The sequence below is a fragment of the Peromyscus maniculatus genome, chromosome 10 (assembly GCF_049852395.1).
Source record: "Peromyscus maniculatus bairdii isolate BWxNUB_F1_BW_parent chromosome 10, HU_Pman_BW_mat_3.1, whole genome shotgun sequence".
NCBI lineage: Eukaryota > Metazoa > Chordata > Mammalia > Rodentia > Cricetidae > Peromyscus > Peromyscus maniculatus.
The window spans coordinates 15,294,937-15,311,489 of NC_134861.1; the positions used below are offsets into that span (position 1 = coordinate 15,294,937).

At 39.7% G+C, this 16,553-nt stretch overlaps 1 protein-coding gene across 8 annotated transcripts in view; it reads right to left on the reverse strand.

The window, feature by feature from the left end:
• Positions 1 to 16,553, reverse strand: part of Cobl (cordon-bleu WH2 repeat protein) — a 242,784-nt gene that overhangs the window by 124,058 nt on the left and 102,173 nt on the right. For 5 of the 8 annotated variants that reach the window (XM_076546020.1, XM_042285598.2, XM_076546019.1 and 2 more), the window contains 2 exons: positions 16,128 to 16,225; positions 12,703 to 12,777 (listed from right to left, as the gene is read on the reverse strand). In XM_076546020.1, coding sequence (XP_076402135.1) covers positions 12,703 to 12,777; positions 16,128 to 16,225 — 173 coding nt within the window. The remainder of the gene's footprint in view (positions 1 to 12,702; positions 12,778 to 16,127; positions 16,226 to 16,553) is intronic. The other 3 variants (XM_042285600.2, XM_042285599.2, XM_042285602.2) reach the window with 1 other exon arrangement.

Genomic DNA, 16,553 nt, shown 5'->3' on the forward strand with positions numbered 1-16,553 from the left:
TTTGTACTGCAGATGGAACCCGGGGCCTGGTGTGCTAGGCAATGGCTTTCCACTGAGCTGGACTCTCAGCTTCCTTTTACAAAGGCACATCCAGCCTTTTCACTATGAAGACAGCAGGGCAAAATTTTAAGCATGTGATTTTTAAATGGGGAAAGGGGAGAGCAAATCTGCCACTCCACATGTATGTCAGAGTGGCTCTACCACTGAGAAAGGTACAAAGTGACCAGAAACCTTGGAGACTAGAAGCATTTGATGTGACTCCCAGGCTACCCATGCACATACTAGTAGCTAGCACTAATTAGATTCAGTGGATTTAACAACAACAACAACCAAAAACCAACAAAGGGGACCTTAAGTTGGGGAGAGAAACATGGTATTGTGATCTTGGAGTTCAAGAAAGGGAGTGGAGTGGATATGATCAAAATATACTGTATACATGCATGAAATTCCCAAAGAATAAATAAAAATATATTTTTAAATTGCCATCTGCTATTCATTTTACAATATTGAATATATAATGTAAAGATACAGACTATACAAAATTGATTTCTAACAAAAGTTAGTTCTACCCGAAAAGCACATGGCTCAGCCCTCAGGATATATTTTCTTATTAGCAATTTGTGAATGTTCCAGAAACAGCCTTCTTGAGCTTTTTAAGGCTGGGCAAGCCTGATTCCTTGTACTTGTGGGAACACTGACACCCTGTGGTGAGCCAGCTCCACACACATGCTTCTGGCAGCCTCTGGGAGTTCATTGTCTTCTTTACCTAGACCAGTACTAGCTGGGAAGGAAGATAGGCTGGAATGCATGGGAAATATGACAGGATTTCCTGAAGATGGTATTTCTAATGACCTTTCCTAAGTTGTCCTTGTATTCATGGGCTTCCTTGCTATTTTTTGGAGTCCTAAATGGCTGGGCTTGTGGGTAAAGACCACAGAGCGCTTATGAGGGCTTTGAATATGGAATCCACTGCAAAACACAGCAAGAGACTCCTTCTACCCAGGGGAGCCAATGCCACAGTACTAATTTTCCCCAGGACTTGAACAGGGCAAGTGAATAAACTGCCTCTAGTTTTAATTTTATGTACTTATGTTTTGATCCCTGATTCTTTAACTCATTCATCAAAAAGCCTTTGACTTCACAGTAGCAAGACAACAGTATCAATGAACCTCTTGTTAATGAATTGTTGATTGGTTCATTTATAGGATTTTTTTAAAAGCAAATGATGGGGCCTATTAAAGGTAGATTATTTCCCATGTTAATTCTGGAAAGGTCAGCCTACCTTGCTCAGTGTACCTGAGCTAATGACAAATCCTCTAAAGCACATTCCCTCCATAGACACAGAAAGAGAAGCTTCCTGGAAAATGTGGAATTCCAAGAAAATCATTTGAAGTTATTAGAAAAGTACTGAATATATTTAATTTAATTCAAATAACAGAAGGAAGCTAAATCTTGGAATAAGGTAAACTTCAGTCTATAGAAACTGAATTTTCCTGAGAAGTGGGTTATAGGGACCATTTATATTGATACTGTTTTTTTTTTGTAGTTGTTTGTTTCATAGATATGATAACCTAGTTACAAGCTTCTAAAGAAAAAAGCAATCAACAATATCTGCAACCCCTCTGACAAGGCTCCACTCAATTGTGTTCAGTATTTCAGAAGGCTTCCTGGTGGGTGGTGTTAAGTGAGCCATGCAACACTAATCTTTATACTGAGCTCTCCTGAAGAATGCTGTTTTACCATTGAGGAAGGGAAGAGGGACAGGTCCCCCTGCTAGGATGGAATATAAAGATTAGCTCCTGACTCTGAGGCAGCTACTTGCTCTGGCTCTCATAGAGACTGACCCTACTCTTACCACAGACACACACACACACACACACACACCCTTCCAAGCACTCTACTGTCTGTGGCTGGAAAAGTTCTATAAAGGAACAAAGCAGCCTAATGGCAGAGGAGTGCTCAAGAGTCACAAAGCCATTATCTCGCGGCTCTTAAGGCAGTACACAGTCCTGTATAGGGCCTAGAAGAAGAAGAAATCAGGAGATGAAGAGCTTGCAATTTATCACTGGATCTATGTACTGGGAGTCTCTCAGCCTAAATAGTACAACTAGAAGGAGGAATAGCTGCCTTCAATCCTTCAAAACAGAGAACATACAAAGACATGAAGGGCTCCTGTGCCCCCGACTGCTGATGCAATCTGATCCTGCCTTCTTGTCAGTTTGAGGGTGTACCTGCAGGCTAGAAGACAACAGCAAAGTAACAGGCAATGGCAGCATGGTGTTCTAAAGGAATGCTGTGTCATCTATGCACTCTGGCAAAGCAGAGATCACATTAAATACCCACAAAGGGATTCAACAAGTGAAACAGATTCGATCAATCATCCACCTCTGGAAATTGGATTTTTCTGTGTCTGTAAAAGGACGATGGACCGAGATCATATAACTAAGCTAACCACTGATGCCAGGCAGGGCTGGGGTAGCAGCTAAGGTCACCTGTAGGGACAGTAACCATTTCATTACATGTCATCCTGTCCTAGGACTTGAATTATTTTCAAAATCAATGGTTGACCTGGCATATCAAAGCTTCATTACAGACTTTGTTTTACATTAAAAATAATTATCCCTCTTTTTTCTAATGGGGAAATATATATCCCAGAGAAGACCGCACATTTTCTTCTCTTCACAGTGCTGCAGTGAATCACGCTGAATCACGGTTGTTTACCCGCTCAGTCTCCCACTCAGGAGCCTGTGGGCGTTGTTTAGCTCTTGCTATTACAAATGATGTCGTAAGAAATGGACTCCTGCATCACCACAGACTCTGGTAAAGGAGCTTTTACGATCAATAGCTTTCTAAAAGTAGAATTTCTGATGCAAGGAATAATAAATCTACTTAATAGTTTGGCTAGATAGTACCAAATCCCCCACTTTAAATGCTATGTTGTTTTATATTCTGCTCAGTAACATATTTAAGAGTCCCCACAGAATAGCCAGCAGAAGTGATGGGCAAACTTCAGAAATTTTGCCATCTAGTAGGTGGGTAATAAGAGTTCCCTGTAAGTGTAATTAGTATTTCTCATGACTAAGTTTCAAGTATTTTCAATAATTTACATACCACCACACACCAGTTTTCTTTCTACATTGTCTATGCACCCCCATCTATGCATCCACTTAAATCTGCCTTCGATATTTCTAAAAGCCCTCTCCCATGTGATATTTGGAGTTTTATAGTTTTTATACTATTCTCATATTCATATTTTCTCTCGCTCTCCCTCCTCTTTCTCCTGGATTGCTTTCTTATGCCTTTATTCTTCATCCTGTCATTCAACATCCCCCCCGCCCCGCCCAGTCAAATTTATCAAAGTTCTCATTAGCACATCTTGAGTTTGAGCCACAGCTAGAAATTATTCACACATGTTTTTTGCTGGTCACATGCCTGGTTTCAACATACACATGTAGATTTTTGATCTTTGGATTTGTTGTAGTGTATGCTATAGAGCAGGCTCAGTTTTTACTTTTCTTCATGGTCATTCCCACTCTCACTTATTAATGTTCACTGGCCTCTGCTGTGGAGTGCTGACTGTTCTGTAGTCCGTATTTCCTGTGCAATTCGCTCCAAGTTTTCCTATTGTGTTGCCATACCACCATAGCGTCGCCAAACTGCTATAGTTTTCTTCAAAGCTTCAAAATTTACTTGAAAAAACATAAGGCTTTCCATCTCTCAGGCTTTTTTTTTTTAAAGGTTTTCTTGGCTATTATTGTTTGTTAATTTTTCCAAATAAACTTTATAACTAACTTAATTGGTTCTAAAACAAAACCTAACTGAAACAATGGTACTGAATTAACCTAAGAGTATGGCCCCTGTTTCCATAGAAACAGTTCTATTGTTAGATATATTTGTAGGACCTTAAATTAAAAAAAAATGTTTTAGACATTTCCTATGAAGTTTTTGCTTAGGTTCAATGTGTCACCACCCATCATTTATCTGCTCATCCACCTTTCCATGTACTCATCCAGTCGGCCAGCCATGAGTATCATGACTATGTTATGTTCCTAAGCACACCAAAGTGGCTCACCCAAATTAGCGATGCTTACTGAAAAATTAATCTAGCATTCATTAATGTAGAAAGAGTTACTACTTGGTTATATAATAGCCTCAAACATAGGAGATGCCAAGCCCTTGGCGATAATGGGTTCCCCACTCAAACATAAGTAGTTTGTTTATTGAGTGTGTGAAATATTAGAAGACATTTTGTTTTCAACATCTCCTGGATAAAATAGGCCGATGAAAGACAAGCCCAAAAGACTAGGGAGTTTATAGCCATCAAAAGTCATCCTCTGTTGATTTAAGTCTGTTTAATAGCAAAACAAACACAATGCCTGGTTGGTGCAATTAGTTCAGATAGGAACTTACTGAAGATTACCACAGAAGAGCGTTCCTTACAATCATTCCATACTCTATTCAGGCTGGGGCGATTTGTATGGGAAAAGGCATGGATAAGTGCGTGCCCCTGTTCATACAGGCTCAGCGGAGCTTCGGGGATTGTATTAAATCCTTAAAACTGCAAACATTCTTACTTGCCAAAAAGAAGTGGCTACAATAAAGGCGGAAGTCTGGTTTCCACGGTGCATTCATAGGAGGCCATTGAAAGGAGGAAACACTTAAGTTCGGAGCATTAAACTTGTGTTTTCAAGTGCATACAGAGCATCAGTACATCCCAGCACAGCTGTGGTTAGAGGCAGAAGTGACATAATTACCTCGGGCACATATTTATTTATTTCTTTGAATTTAAAACCGTAATTGGACTTTTGTAACTAAGGGAAATTTGACATTTTCTTAGGCCAACAGTAAGGGCTTCTTGTACCAATTAACTTAGATAACAGGCATCTCCCACTGTCTGAATGAGCTAACTTTCACTAACCCCAGCCCTTGACAAAAAAATAAGCCCAAGATTGTTCTCAAATAAAATTCCACATTCTTGCCTGTCTCCCTCCCCCAAATAGACTTGCACTTCATGAAAATACAAATCATTAAGAGGCCAGCCTGGGCTACAGAGTGAGTTCCAGGAAAGGCATAAAGCTACACAGAGAAACCCTGTCTCGAAAAACCAAAAAAAAAAAAAAAAAAAAAAAAAAAAAGAATTTGTTTGCAAAAATTAGTAGAAAGTAAGGCTATTACAAAGACTTCAAGTCTCACGAATATAAGGTCTAGAAACTACCCACTGGTGTGAGAGTGACAAGCACTGGATAAGACTGAGAGAGACCGTTCTTCCTTTACACCTCCCAGAAATCAGTGGTTCCCGAGTGACTATACATCAAAAGGCTCCCAAGTTGGGGCCATGAACAGATTTGGAAGACAATTGTTTATTCTGACCCTAGGTCTCTGTGCTTTGGTGTGGGCTTTCTCGAAAGACATCAAAGAAGTAAAAGGTGCCGATGTGACAGGATTGCTCCACCCTTAAGGACTATTCATAGAAAATGTTCCTCAGTTTAAATCAGTGAATGTGGTAAGATGTACCGAATTAGTACTGAGTCTCTTCTGAACCTGTGGAATAGGTGAAAGACAATTCATCTTTCATTTTATTAAGAAATGTCTTTGCACTGGTTGGTGGTGGTGCACGATTGGTTGGTGGTGGGAGGTAGAGGCAGGTGGATGTCTGTGAGTTCAAGGCCAACCTGGTCTACAGAGTGAGTTCCAGGACAGCCAAGGGTACACAGAGAAACCCTGTCTCAAAAAAACAAAAAGAAAGAAAAAAAGAAAGAATGAAATGCCTTTGCAATAAAAATTTATTTCTCGAAGATGGCGGAGACAAGCAGACGCAGGTAGGCCTGTGGCAGTGGCCCGCGGAGGTGGACGGGTCCGGCGGCAGTGGCTGACAGGGACATTTAGGCCCAGCGGCAGCTGGCGGAGACATTCAGGCCCAGCGGCAGCCCACAGAGGTGGACAGGCCCTGCGGCAGAGATAAGCAGATGGAGGTGGCCAGGACCGGCGGCGGCGGCCGACAGAGACATTCAGGCCTGGCGTCGGTCCACAGAGGTGGACAGGCCACACGGTAGAGACAAGCAGACGCAGGTCGACAACTTGCGGAGGTGGAAGGGCCCGGTGGCAGCGGCCGACAGGGACGTGCAGGCCCAGCGACAACCGGCAGAGACATACAGGCCCATTGGCCGCCCGCAGAGGTAGACAGACCCAGCGGCAGCTGACAGGGACATACAGGCCCAGTGGTGGAGACAAGTGGACGCAGGTGGGCCTGTGGCGGTGGGCCACAGGGGTGGACAGGCCCGGAGACGGAGAGGGGCGGACACAGCTTGGAACGGGGACGCCCCTAGCCCCAACACTTGGGGAAGAGGCTATCTCCGTGGGTCGGAACCAGGGCGAGTCTGGACACTCCGTCTGGGGACAACCCAGGGCCCAACTGCTGATCCTGTGAAACCCAACAACTTGGAGGTGTTGGTGAGACTACCCTGCTCAGCTGAAACCCATCTGGGAGAGGATTCAGATACCTACAGTTTGAAGTCTGAAGAAACAAGATCAGCTGAGGAGTTGACAAATGAATAAAACGTGACCTGGGAACACAGAAGAAGGCGCTACCCAGTCACCAAACCAGATCACAAGAATCATAAGTATATAATTCACCGACTGAAATAAGCTGTCCCTGAAGAAACAGCCCAATAGCACCAATTTAACTAAGAACCCCTACTAAACCAAGACTAAAAATTAGAACAAGAGAGGCACTCTCAGACACAGACACCACCTGCACCGCACAGAGGAAAAGATGAGTAGACGCCAGTGCAAAAATACAGGCAACAACATAAAGACCTATATGGCAACATCAGAACCTAGTGATTCTACACCTGCAAGACCTAAACATACCATGACAGAAGAAACAGAAGAGATCAACCCTAAAAATGACTTTAAGAAGATGATAGAGGCCCTTAAAGAAGAAATAAAACATTCCCTCAATGAGGAAATAAAAACTTTCCTTAAAGAGGAAATGAAAAACTACCTTAAAGAGGAAATAAAAACTTTCCTTAAAGAGGAAATGAAAAACTCTCTTAAAGAGGAAATAAAAACTTCCCTTAAAGAGGAAATGAAAAACTCCATTAGAGAGGAAATTAAAAACTCCCTTAAAGAAATGGAAGAAAAAACGAACAAAAAATGGGAAGAAATCAAATCAAGCCAAGAAAAAGCAATTAAACAGATGAAAGAAACATTCCAAGATCTGAAAAATGAATTTGAGACAATAAAGAAAACACATGCTGAGGGAATGCTGGAAATAGAAATCCTGACAAAACGAACAGGAACTACAGAAACAAGCATAACCAACCGATTGCAAGAGATGGAACAGAGAATCTCTGACACTGAAGACATGATAGAGAAAATAGATTCGTCAGTCAAAGAAAACACTAAAGACAAAAAAGTCATAACACAAAACGTCCAGGAAATTTGGGACACCATGAAAAGACCAAACCTAAGAATAATAGGGATAGAAGAAGGAGAAGAATACCAACTCAAAGGCACAGAAAATATATTCAACAAAATTATAGAAGAAAACTTTCCTAACCTAAAGAAAGAAATACATATGAAGATACAAGAAGCTTACAGAACACCGAATAGGCTGGATCCAAAAAAAAGTCCCCTCGCCACATAATAATCAAAACACTAAACACACAGAACAAAGAAAAAATATTAAGAGCCGCAAAGGAAAAAGACCAAGTAACATATAAAGGTAAACCCATCAGAATAACACCAGACTACTCAATAGAGACTATGAAAGCTAGAAGATCATGGACAAATCTCATGCAGACACTAAGAGACCAAGGATGCCAACCCAGACTATTATACCCAGCAAAACTCTTAATCACCATAGGCGGAGTAAACAAAATATTCCAGGATAAAACCAGATTTAATCAATACCTGTCTACAAACCCAGCCCTACAGAAAGCACTAGAAGGGAAAATTCAACCCAAAGAAGCTAAACACATCCATGAAAAATCAAGCAATAGATAATCCCACACCAACATACACCACAGAAGAAACAAGCTGGTGTAGCTATCCTAATATCTAGAGAAAAAGGATGTTTCAAAAGAGAAGAAGTCGTGTGGCAATGCCTCAGTGGTCCAGGTAACTACCAGAACTCGGAAAAGTTGGTTGAATTTGGGATTGACTGGGAGGCCAAAGATTTAAAAAGCAGAAGATTCTCTCAAGACACAAGTTGTGGGATAATAGTGTGTTTTGTGTGTGTGAATGAGAATTTGTAAATGTTGAATTCTAGGCTTCGACAATCATTGTCAGTGCAGATTAAGCTGCAAGTATTTATGCTTTAAAACTTAAATTATAAAGCTAGTTACGTCTTTCTAACAACTAGTTTTAATGTTTATGAGCATATTTTACCTACATTACCTTTTCAGGATGTTGAGAAAGATGCATCACAAGCAAAGGCTGGAGGCTGGGGGCTAGATGGTTTTGAGGAAGAGGTCTTGGTGGACTCTTTCATAGAGCAAAGGGAAGCAATGCCTTCTGGGAAATGAGCTAAGTTTTAATCTAGTCTTTAGGATTAGAAGTCAAAAACAAAAATATTAAGGAAAGTAAAACCTAATTGATCTTTGAAGTATTGTTATATGGAATTGAGTGGGACTTTTGAGGCCTTTCTTCCAGAAAACAAGGACTTGGTTGTCAGGCCTATATTAGGCCTAAACCTTGGTGCCATGTAGTTGTACTTAAATCATTTCAATGGAAAGTGTCTTAGTGATTGGAACTTCTAGTGCAGTTTGGAGTTCTTCCATTTGAAAAATGTGATATTTGCATGGGATTGTTTGAATCTTGTTTTCTAGTCCCTCCCCATCACCATCCTCATAGTCTGAAGGTAGATTTTTCTCTTGATAAAGGAACAAAAAAGGTGAACATCTTGTTTGTAAATAGGTATCTAGTAACTAGTGGTAAACTTGAAATGGTAGAATTCTTTAAAGCCTAATTCTAGATAGCCTTAAGAAAATATATCTTAATTACTTTTGAACCTGTATTCACCTTGTTTTTTTCAAATATCTTAAGTTATATTTTCTTTTTCAGAGCTGCTTCTTATTTGGGGCTACTTTTTTTTTTTTTTTTTTAATTGAGGCGTAATTCATAAAAGGGTATATTGTTTTGATGAGACTTTTTTACAACTGTGGCTGGATGTCTTTCTTTAGTCTTCCAAGAAGGGCCATTTTACTTTTTTAGAGTTACTTTTCAAAGTCATGAGGTCAACAACTTGGACTACTATGCATGTAAGTGCTAATGCAAATTAAAGCCCAAGTTGACCTCCAGCAGCAGTTCATTCTATGTTGACAGTGAGAGAACACTTTGCCTGTTAGGATACTGTTACTCGTGGACTGAAATGCTGAAGAAACCCCTCCCCCTATTTTGTTTTTTTGCAAAAATCAAGGTATATTCTAGGGTTTCCTGGTTGACCTCAACAGATAAACTGAGATGATAGTCTTAGTTCAGAAATGATCTGAATGTAGATTTACAGTCTACCTGTACAGCTGGCTAAGTGAGATCGCTTTCACAGTTCTGCATGTATCCCATCGTCTCCCCATTAGTCACTGAACTCTTAAAACTGGTATTGTAACATTATTACAATGTTTTGCACCAATTTTATAAACTTTACAGTACAATATGTGTTCCTTTTCTGAGGCAAACCAATGGTATATTTCTCAAGGTTCTGCTGCTATCAGCAGTGTTGATGGAGGATTTTTTATACATTTGTAATAGATAGAAATAAACCAGAAAACAAGAAGGAAAAAAAAATGGTGGAGGAAAAGGTGAACACTGCAAGAATACTCAAAAGGGCTGAGAGTTGCAAACGCCAAGATTGGCTTTGCATAGTAAATGGAATAGAACAGCTCTGAACTATAGCTTACTTTTCCTGGTTTGGTCTGACAGAATGATTGAATGCTTTTGTACAAAAATCAGAGCCTTAAAAACAAGGATTTGGTGAGATTGTAAAATGGTGTGCCACTTTGGCAAAACAGTCTGGTGGTTGGTCAAAATGCAAAACATTGTTACTCTGTTACTCAACAATTCTACCCTTAGGAATATAACCTCAAACTACTGAAAATGTGCACCTATGAAACATGTACATGAAGGTTTACAGCAGTGTGTTGCTAATAGTAAAAAAGTTAAAACAACTCAAATAGCTATCAAATACTGGAGAGAAATAAAATGTGGCTTATTCATATAATAGAATATTATTAAGACATAAAAATGAATGAGAAACTGACAGATTAAATGACTTTGGTGAACCTTCATAATTTCATTTGTAGATCTTTCCATTTCTAATTTATAAATACATTTGGGGTTATAAATTATAAATGTACTGCCTCCTGTCAACATTGTATATTTCTATTTGATGATTTCTGTTGTCAAACATTATATGGAAATGTTTCCAAGTATTTTCTGTATTAACTGTGAATGAATAGAACAAAATAAATTGCCTGTGATGGAAAAATAAATAAATAAACTAAAAAAAAAAAAAAAAAAAAAAAAGAGTTGAGAAGCCTGGTGCAAAAGTACCGACGAAGGTCCCCATTCCCTGTTAAATAACACACTCAGTGTATTTCGTTTTATACTTTCATACTTATTTGCATATTCGAGCATCTTCCAGTTTTCCTACTTTGACTACTATAACCTGTCACAGAATTGAACACGTATAAAGTCATGGTTTGGGGCCAGAAAGATGGTTCAGTGAGCAGGGCTCTTGCTGCCAAGGGTGACAATGTGGTGGAGTGAGAGAACTGACTCCTGCAAGCTGTCCTCTGACCGCCACACTTGTGCGTGGCATGTGTGCCACACCCCAAATAAATGAATGTAATATTAGTAAAAAAAAAAAAAGATCATTTTTATAGAACCGAGAATCATAAACTATTGACAATAACTAAATTGAACATCCACATTGTAGTTCTGTTGCTAGGTCAGTTATACTTGAGTGGGTAATAGGTATAGACGTACCCCAAGAAATACTTTTTCTTCCCTTCATGTTAGCAGAAAATCACTATATAGTTATAATTGAAATTTCAACATAATGTGATCTCTGGTGATAGCAGTGATCTAAAGTAGCTATGATTTAAGTGGAATGGAAAAAAAAAATTTATTTCTCACGTTTAATGATCAATATCAAATGTAATATCATTATATTATCTTGAAGAATTGTTATAAAACTTAACATATAAAAATGTTTTCCAATTTATAGCTATATAACCACAGGAATAAAACAAATCTTGGATGGATATTTCTACACCAGACTTTATTTCAAGATTGTTAAAATGCTTTAAAGTATAAAAACACACACTGGCTAGAAGAAAACTTGATGTGGTAACTAAGGTGAGACCAAGAGTGACAATTATAAAATTATTACTGATATGGAAAGTTTGTCCGGGCAATCTGTGTGTGCATGCATGCATGTGTGTGCACCTACATGGATGCACGTGTGCATGCATGTATGTGCATGCGTGTTTACATGTGTGTCCACGTGTGTGTGGAGGATAATGCATGAGCTGAGCAGAAGCCAGAGGAGTGCACCCAGCTGTCCTACTTTGTCACTCATCACCTGACTCCTTTGAGACAGTGCCTCTCACTGCCCCTGGAAACTGCCATTTCAGCTAGACTGGCTGGCCAGTAGGCTTCCAGAATCCGCCCATTTCTAGCCTTCAATCTGGAGTGACAGGCACACGAAGCAGCCATACCTGGCTTTATGTGTGGGTGCCAGGCACTGGGCTATCTTCCTATGCCCTGTCTAGATAAATTTTAGAAGTAATTGTCAGACCTTTATTAAAGATATTCAACATATATGTCCTTATATGATGTAATGAATTACACTGTTTCAGGTATTTAAAAAAAATGATAAGGAAACTTTCTAGATGCCAGTTTTGAAATGTGGGTAAAATGGAGTTAGAAGAGATCCCTTTCTTGGTTCTGTGCACAAAATACAGTTACAGAGCTTAACAAATGTTAGCTCTGGGTGGCCCGTGGCTATAAACTATCAGCCTGCTCCTAGTAGCGTATGTGAAAAACTTCAGAAAGTGTACATTTGTCTAATTTAATGCAGGGTTCTCCTGCCTATGCTTAGTGGAATACAGAAGAGCAGAAGCCAAAATACTGAACACTGTCCAAATAAGTATGAGCAACCACACGCAGCCACTACAGAAACCAAGCAGAGGAGCGAACAGAAGCTAATCTGTAGCTAGAGTTTTCCTGCCTGGCCCAGAGCCAGGACAAATCTCTGTCACCCGCCAGTCCCACAGCCGCTCAGACCCAACCAAGTAAACACAGAGAGACTTATATTGCTTACAAACTGTATGGCTGTGGCAGGCTTCTTGCTAACTGTTCTTATATCTTAAATTAATCCATTTCTATAAATCTATATCTTGCCATGTGGCTCATGGCTTACCGGCATCTTCACATGCTGCTTGTCATGGTGGCGGCTTGCCATGGTGGCGGCTGGCAATGTCTCTGACTCAGCCTTCCACTTCCCAGAATTCTTCTCCTCCTTGTCCCGCCTATACTTCCTCCTGCCTGACTACTGGCCAATCAGTATTTTATTTACTAACCAATCAGAGCAACACATTTGCCATACAGAACATCCCACAGCACTAATCTTCAGTTTTGTTACCTGCAGTGGGAAGTTCCGCCTGGCTAGCAGAAGCACCCACTGGATTAAGTACTCACGTTCAAGTCCCCTCCAGATGCTGACTTCAAAGGGTCCTCATCACTATCTGCACCCGACAGCCCGAGATGCTCAGCCTAGAACACAGACATGCACCCCACTGTCAACTCCAGGGAAAATCAGCTCCAACAAGTGCAGGCATCCTTAGCAACTATTAAGGCAAAAACACTGGCATGGCATTCCAAGCTTCCAACAATGGAGAGTGCAGAGTCCACACTCACTCTTTCACCTTATGAAATGGAATACTGTCTTAAAACAGCTCCTAACCAAAGCACTCCCTCACTCGAAAATCACATTACTGAACCCACAGCGCATGGGAAGAGACTTACTTTTTCCTTTTCTCTTTCCCCAATGCATTTCTTTAATTTAGAAAACATTTAATTTAAAAAATAGCAGGGGCCATGAACTGACAAGTTAGCCCAACAAATCAACTGATTAACTAGGTCTTGAAGATTTCCCAGTTTTAATCTCCACACAGTTAATGGACTGAGTGTACACAGAAACCATTTACCAAACAGCTGATTCCCTTCCTATGCATAAAAGGCGAACAATAATACACCATCAGCCACACGATCAGGTAGGGAGAGCTAATTGGAAAATTCAATTCCCTGGCCTCCTAATGAGAATCTGGGGACATGACCCACAAGAGTTCACACTTTCAATTAGGTCTCAAGATGACACTTGGGTATGTTTTGAAAACAACTGGTTTAAGAGAATATATGATGCCAAAGTGATACAAAATTGACATGCATTAAAAATCAAATTATTAAACATTGGCCCTCACTTACTTGAACCAAAATTATGTTTCTTTAAGGTATATACTTTATTGAAATTTTATGGATGTAACATTCACTCACCTATATACACCTATGCATAGTCTTCCATAACGGCAATATAGAATATATAGAATATAACTTCAGTTTGAATGCTTTCACAAGTTCCCATTCTCAGGCATGTGTATGCCTGTCTGTCATCACATCACAGGATTTTAAGAATCATTTTAAAGTTACTCCAAGTGCTTTTTATAGATAAAGAAATTGAAAGTTTTGCTAAGCATTGTACAATATGAATGAGTTATTAACATAAAGGACTTAGAAAGGTGTTAATTCTAGCATTTATTAATCCTATAGCTGACTAAATTACAAAGGCATGAGCTGCTTGACCATATTGACCTGTATAATGTGATGATAATTCTTCTCTCCCAGGTCTTTAGGGACAAAGGTAAGGATGTATTTAGCATGCAAAAACCTCCAACTATAACAAGGAGAGAGGCAAAGAGCTAGGAAGTGTATGCATAACACACACACACACACACACACACACACACAGAGAGAGAGAGAGAGAGAGAGAGAGAGAGAGAGACAGAGAGACAGAGAGAGAGAGAGAGAGAGAGAGAGAGAGAGAGAAAGAGAGAGAGTAAAGACAAGGCTGAGTAAGTGACTGTCTAGAGCAAAATATATTTAAATAAGGCAGTAATAAATAAAAGATGAGGTACATAAAAAGTGAAAAATGACTCTAGAATTCCAACACAGAAAAGATAAGGTACTACATAAGGAAATGTCCTTATGATGAACAGAGCAGATTATACCACCACATGACTAATAGTCATGGGGTCCTCGTGTCTACTCCTTTCTAATTATCAAAAGTTATATGGTCGTCTTCAAACCCCAAGCTTTGGCAGCTGCCTTACTAACTAAACCAAATGTACTCTGATCCCTATATTTTGCTTTATTTTCTGGGGTTTGCCTCACATAAAGAAGAAGTTGCAGAATCAGCCAGATCTAAGGTGAGGAATGGGGAATGGTGGTTTTATTATGAACTGGTGACCAAGGGGACATCAGAAAACACAGTCCCAGCAAGTTCATCTAAACAATACCAGGAACAAAAACACAATTAAGAGACCTAAAGAATTTTGATTCCTTAATTTCATTTATACTAGACATGAAAGGAAAAGAGGCCAGGAAAGGAAGGGGAAGAAGAGGAGGGGAGTGAATTCCCCAAGGCTAAAAGGATCTCAGTAAAGAGACATATCCTGAGCACAAATTCTCAAAGAACACAGAAAAACATGGTAAAGAGCAGAAAATATATAATTATATACCTCATCATTCACAAATCAGAATGAGAAAACCAGTACAAGGTTCCAGGAGGAAGGAGGAATAGACTGTGAAATCACTAAAGACACGAGGGTTTCGTTGTTAAGAGTCTGGAGTTCTGTGTAACGTATGTCTAGTGGAAGGGGCTGCTTGCCTCCACAGCTGGACAGACCCTGGCGTTAACGGGTCACAGACACTGGGCAAAGCACGTTACATTTCTCAGCTTTAGCACCATCACCAGCAGCAAGCACAGGCAGAATCATAACACCAGGGCTGCAGGTCGCAGAAGGGAAGAGCAGGAGATGTCTGGGTAGCACAGAGGTACAGGTCTGTGAAGCAGAGCTGAAAGGCTTCCTCACCTCTTATAAAGCCACACAGAAGGCAACCCTGTCCCAACTGAAAGAGTGGTATTAATGTCAATTACTTATATTAGTCATTTCACAAAAAAAAACCCAAAACAGTGTGTGTGTGTGTGTGTGTGTGTGTGTGTGTGTGTGTGTGTGTTTGTGTGTGTGTGTGTGTGTGGGTATATGTGTGTTTTACACACACATGTGCCTGGTTTTCTACAAGGAGCTGGGAACCCAAACTCAGGTCTCCATGCTTGCACAGCAAATAACACTTACCCATTAAGCCATTCCTTTACCTTCAACTTTGTATTTTTGAGCCATAATTATTAGCAAGGAACAGATATTACATGCTAGTAAAATACACATATTAAAAGAATAGAATAACATTAATGTGTTCTTTGCAAAATAGTTAGAAGTAAAAACAAACAAAAAGCCCTTCATTTTAATCCTTTGTAATATGACTTTAAATTATTGTACAATATTACACCTATAATATGAATATAAAGACTTATTTAACAAAGAGTAATGAGATCAAAAACAACTTACAGTGTTCTATGATTTCAGGCCATGTTAAAAAGGTATGAAAACATTTAAAACTATAGAAAATGGGCTAGTTCCTGACAGATGCAAATGGTCTTGAGTTCAGCTCTTCCAGGCTTCCTACTTTAAGCTGGAAAGCTGCAATTATTTGCAGGAACACTGTCCAGGTACTTAAACTTAATAATGCAAGATTCACTCATTCATATACCTAAAAACTGTGTGAGTGTGGGCACCCGGCAGGGTGTGGCTCACCTTGGCCTGGGGAGTCCAGAGGTTTGCCACTCTACCAATAAGTGAATGACTTCATCTTAAATAATTGCCTGGAGCACCAGGTGAAGATTCAGTATTACTAAATAGAATTATTTAGAAAAAGTCCCAAGATCAGTCCATAAATATTTTAAGAAACACTTTTATACCCCACAGAGTCATATGCGTGTGGTGAATTACCTTACTGCTGCTCCTTTTATTAACTTTGAAAAATCCCAGAAATTTTTTCTTCTCTTTATCTGTCTCATCATTGCCAAGCGATGATTTCCTGAACACTTCTGGAGGGGAAAAAAAAAGTTGTATTCTTCAGCATTTGAAATGTGAGATTAAGTACTTCACTTCTTAAAACCTTAACTGAATCCTTTAATCTGTTAGTTCTAAGAAGAAAATCATCATGATTTCATTCAAAGCCTTCGGCGCTACCTCAAAGCCCTCTGGCCCACAGGAAATCACATGAAGTCCTTACACAGGTTTTTAGGGACTAAAGCAGCGTTTTCTCTGAGAGTGGCTTTGTCCTTGTGGAGCTGAAAAGCAGCAAATCAATGGAGGTTCAATAGTGATGCCTTTCAAGAGATGGCTAATGCAAACTGTCGTTTTACATCTGCT